The following is a 4,736-nucleotide window of genomic DNA, read 5'->3' on the forward strand; positions in this document are numbered from 1 at the left end:
GGTGAGCCGCCCAGCGGCGTGCTGCCTGCCTGCTCTCACGCCCCGGCCGGGCCCCAGCACAACCCCAGTAGCACGGGTGGTCCCGCGTCCCAGCCTTCACCCTGGCTGCAGGGTGAAGCCCACAGCCTGCCCCACTGCCCTCGTCCCCTCGCTCCTGGTCCTCCCTGCCATCTGTGCTCTCAAGTCTCCCCTTACTTCTTCCCTGCCCGCTTGTTTGAGGCCTCACTGCTGGCCCTCTCACCTCGGAGTCCCTCCAAGGCTAACAGCCCAAACCACTGAAGGTCCCGATCCGGTCCAGTTTCAGCCCAAAGCAGCCCCTGGGCATGGCCTTCCAGGCCCAATCTCCAGGCAGTGCCCACTTGCGACTGGCGAGGGTCTTGCGCCAGAGAGAGGGACGGGCAGCTCTAGCTCCAGATGGGAGGAAGGGGAGGGTGGAGGAGAGCAACTGAGGGCCAAAGCTGGACCCCTCCTTCGTGTCCTCTTCCGCCAGCGTGGACTCAGGCTCCAGGGGCAGCAGCTGGGAAAGGAGCATCTGGGATAAACAGAGAGGCGAGGGGGGTGAGAGCGGAGTTGTCTGTGCTTCTGGTGATAAGCCTTGTACCCCTTTGTACCCCACTGCCCACACCTTCCCTAGGGCTCGGGCAGGACATAAAATGGTGCCTGCACACAGGCACTGTGCCTGTGACATTGCATCCAGACACAGGAAAGGGCCAGACGAGCAGCTCCTGCAGCCTGAAATGATTTTGCTGTCCAAAAGAGCAAGCAGGCAGCTGCTGTGAGCCTCTGCCTGAGTGCAGATTGCCCAGCTCTTGTCAAACTGTCCCCCTCCGTACTTGGAAGGTAACTGAGGTTTCAGTCCTTGCTCCTTTTGCTGGTGCTGAGCACCTCCATGTGCTCAGGCTGCTGTGTAGCATTTCTTTTTTTCCAGAGGGCTGGTGGGGAGGATGGACCTGCCCCAAATACCTGCTGCTAAAGATGAGGGGGAGGCAGGAGCAGAGCAGGTGTGAGGAAGTGGGGCTCCCCATCTGCTGGGAAACCTCTAGGTTATCTGTGCAGGCAGGCACGTGCTGATGGTACAACCCCGGCGCTGCCAGCAGCCTCCGGCTGTAGGGAGACAAGGGTTGGGAGGTGCATTGGGCACAGCAGAGGCATGGCATGGCTGCCCAGAGAAGCAGCCTGCGGTAGCCGTTCCACTTCTGTCCCTCACTTGGGTGCTGAGCTAAGGCTAAAGATGCCTTTGTGCAGCTCTTTTCGGTAGTGAGTTAATTGAAGCGGACACGGGCATCTTCAGCGAGGAGTGAAAGCGGTGAGTCACAGCAGGATCAGTCTTGTGATTTTAGTTCACGTCCTAACTACTTCCCTGGAGCTTTCCCAGGGTGACGTGAAGGCAAGGTGTTGGGGCTCAGGTTAGGGTTTGGGTAAGAGGGAGCTGGGTAGATTGAAAGCCAAAATATTATTGCTATAATTGCTGAGGCTGAGAGATTTACCCAAGTGAAGAAGGCCTTAGCTGGCATCCTGACAGGGGCTCTTGGCCTTAAAGAGGGACTACTGCGGGGTAGTACTGAGCTTAGGAGTGAAAATCCTGACCTAAGAGGATGAGCCTTCCCTCTGAAGCGTCAGAACCAGGACACTGAACAAGATGAGGGACACGACTGTAATTTCTGGTGGCTGCTGACACAGGGCAGAGTTAGACAGGACTAGTCTCTTTACCGTTAAAAGCCTGTGCAGGCAACGTGGGGAGTCCCACAGGCAGCCTGCCCCAGACCAGAGAGCACTAAAAAGCTTTTGTCTGTCTGCTCCCTTGTAGTGCTGGTGCTCCGTAGGAGTTGGGTTATAAAGATACAGTCACCCTAGAGCTGAGGGTGTGGGACTGAAGGGGAGGGAGCAGTGAGAATAGACAGCAGCCTCCGGTAGCTGGAATTTGGGCCCCCCACTTATTCCAGGTTCAAACGCAACCTCCCCAAATTGCCCCTGCTACTCCTGAAACCTCCCTCAGCTCTCTCCCTGTCCCTCCTACCTGTAGCCTCTGTCCTGGTAAGGACACAGTCTGAACGCTGGCAGAGAGCAGAACTAAGAGGAGGAAAAGCGAGCAAGGCCACGACTGGAGCCCCGGCATCTTCTTCTTATCCCAGGGCTTGTGGGAGGCAAGGCAGGACCTGCAGCATCTGTGTCCGATGCAGTCCCTAGCCCCTCTTTGCCTTTATAGCTTTGGTTCTGGCAGGCGCCTGGCCCCCAGCTCTCTGCTGAACTACCCCCCGGAGCTCCTTAACCTTTCAGCCCTTTTGTCCAGGGTGATATATTTCAGGGTGAGCTCAGCAAGACCCCTTCCTCTAAAGAAAAAGGACACAAAGGTGTTTACTGAGTGTCTGGGAAGACAAATGTGAGTTGAGCTGCTGCTGGCCAGGACCTGGAGGTATCTGTCAGGGTCAGGAACGGGGTGACACTTTGAAACGCATCCCGAAGGAGGATCTTGAAGGCTGCATTGTACAGCGATATGGAACATACTCCTTGTAGGCAAAGTGCTGTTAATGCTCTTTCTCTAATCAGCGTGAGCATGAACTAGCGGTAGTTGCGCTGCTGGCTGCACGCAGCTGACACAAATTCAGCTCTGCGACAATACAGGCTCTCGTTTTTAATATTTACGTCTTGGTGAGCTGGTTGGCCTGGGAATGAAGAGCTCTTGCTGCAGAGGGTGTGTGAATTCCAGCACTAACTCTACGAGATTTGTAGCGGTGACAGGACTGTGGGTCTAGTACGAGCGGGCATATAACTTGCAGGCTGGTTGTCCTGAGTCACTCAACATACACCATCTGGAGGGCTGGGCTGAGTTTCCAGAGGAACCAGCACAGAAAAGAGCCCATCGAGGCTCAGCTTGCACTTTCTCAAGCTCAGGCGCACAATGGAAGTGGGACGGCAAGGAGCAGATTCCTACCTCCTAAATCTTCTGGCCATTAGTTCCCCCCCCTTTGTTTACCTCTCCCATTTTACTGTAGTTTCTCACCAGTTGAACAAGGCAATGAGGTCACTGTTTGGAGACCAGGGTGCAGAAGTCAGCCTGGGTGTGAAGGCAGAAACTAATCAGGGAAGTTTGTCAGGGAAGAGGAATGGGGTGACTGTACCCCCATACAGGATTAGTAGTGGGTGTGCTGGGTGGGTTTAATAACACCTTAAACTTCCCTTTCTTCAGTACTGTTGCACAAAGCAATTGGGTCAAAACTTGACAGGCTGTGTTCTGCTGCCTGCTTTTGCTTATTTTTCTTTAAGGAAAGACAAAAATTAGAAAAAAAAAGTCTCTTGCAGAGGTAACAAAAGTCACAGTTCAGATACTTGCCCTGTCTGTCTTTCCCTCCTTCCCAGCATTTTGTACTTGCAGATGCAGATTTGTGCGTCCCTTTCTTCCCTGCCCAAAGAGCCAGAAGGTTTTGTGAACAGTTTTGCACCTGGTCCATGAAAAGTAAGTGTGGAGCTTCAGTCTGGAGCACTGACGCTGGAAGCAGGAGAGACTTTGCACAGATGGGGGCATCCAAGCATGTTAGCTCCACCTGATACCCACGACCCCGTGGGTGGTGCTGGTTCCAGAGCAGTGCTCTGGTGATCCTGTCTGGCAGTCCACTGTCACCCCTTCACCTGGGCCAGCTATCCAGGGCGTGCCAGCAAATGGAGGGGCTCCCTGGGCCCCTGGCTAACAGCCTCGACTGACACATTTCATGGGGAACAGGATTACTTTCGTACCAGCCTTTTAAACCACAAAGCACGGGTGACTGCTGGAGAGTCATGGGGCGTGCTGTTCGCATGGTCATTCAGACGGGGTGCCTGTGCACAAATGGAGCACAGGATGCGTGCGTGCAGCCAGCCCCTCCGTGTGCTGGATGCAGTAGGGTACGGAGCTTTGCAGTGTGAAAGTTTCAGAGGGGCGGGAAAGAGAGGAAGGAGGATGGGAAGCGAACACGTGTTCATCCCACATGCAAGATGTCTCAGAGGATGTTGTTCCGTACTTCCTAGTCACATTCAACCATCCAGAAGCAGCTGAGTCGGTCTGCTAGAGTATTCATGCTCCCAGCAAGACAGCCGCAGGCAGATGAGTCTCGTGTTGAACACACCGGTTCCAGGAGTCAACTCTTTCCTGAGTGAAAGGTAAGTGCAAAAGCAACAACGCTTTGTTTTTGATACAAAACGTAGCGGTGGTTTGATCTGGCATCCCTCGAATGTGGTGGCCCCCATACTGCAAGAAGAATGCCAGAAATGTGTTTTGCAACTTCTCTGAATTCCAGCCCACTTGGCAGACTGAGCCCTGCAGGGATGGACAGGCTCTGAGCTCTCAAGTGACGGGTCCCCTCCTTGGATCCAGCAAAAGCTGGGGCTAGCAGGAGGGAAGGTGTCATCACTGTCCCATACCAAGCAAGAAACTTTGGGGACTGTAGAAAATTTGCAAATTTTCTTGCAAATTCTTGCAAATTTGCAAATCCAGTGAAGCCTGGATAAATTGCAGGTGCTTAATGACTCAGGTGCCATGAAGTTGCAGCTGCTCTGCGTCCCAGTTCCTTGCTGAGACTGCAATAGGACAGAATAATTGCTCTGACATGTCCTGGCAATGACTGTGAAGTGAAAAGGCTTTGGCAGACAATGAGTCCCCAATTGCCCCAGTTTTCTCAGACTCAAATAGGTTATTGTCCTTCTTTCCTCTCTGGTGCTAACAAGTTTCCTCTGTAAAAACCCCTCCCCCTCTGCTGCTGGGG

General features: G+C 53.8%; 1 protein-coding gene across 1 annotated transcript; it reads right to left on the reverse strand.

The window, feature by feature from the left end:
- Positions 1 to 247: 247 nt before the first annotated feature.
- On the reverse strand, positions 248 to 2,116 carry LOC103921090 (C-type natriuretic peptide 2-like). Its single transcript, XM_009329001.1, has 2 exons — positions 2,018 to 2,116; positions 248 to 532 (listed from the first exon to the last, which is right to left on the reverse strand). Exons 1-2 carry the CDS (start codon positions 2,114 to 2,116, stop codon positions 260 to 262), a joined length of 372 nt encoding a protein of 123 aa, XP_009327276.1. The 3' UTR covers positions 248 to 259.
- Between the last annotated feature and the right edge of the window lie 2,620 nt (positions 2,117 to 4,736).

The sequence above is a fragment of the Pygoscelis adeliae genome, unplaced genomic scaffold (genome assembly GCF_000699105.1).
Source record: "Pygoscelis adeliae isolate BGI_AS28 unplaced genomic scaffold, ASM69910v1 Scaffold120, whole genome shotgun sequence".
NCBI classification, from domain to species: domain Eukaryota; kingdom Metazoa; phylum Chordata; class Aves; order Sphenisciformes; family Spheniscidae; genus Pygoscelis; species Pygoscelis adeliae.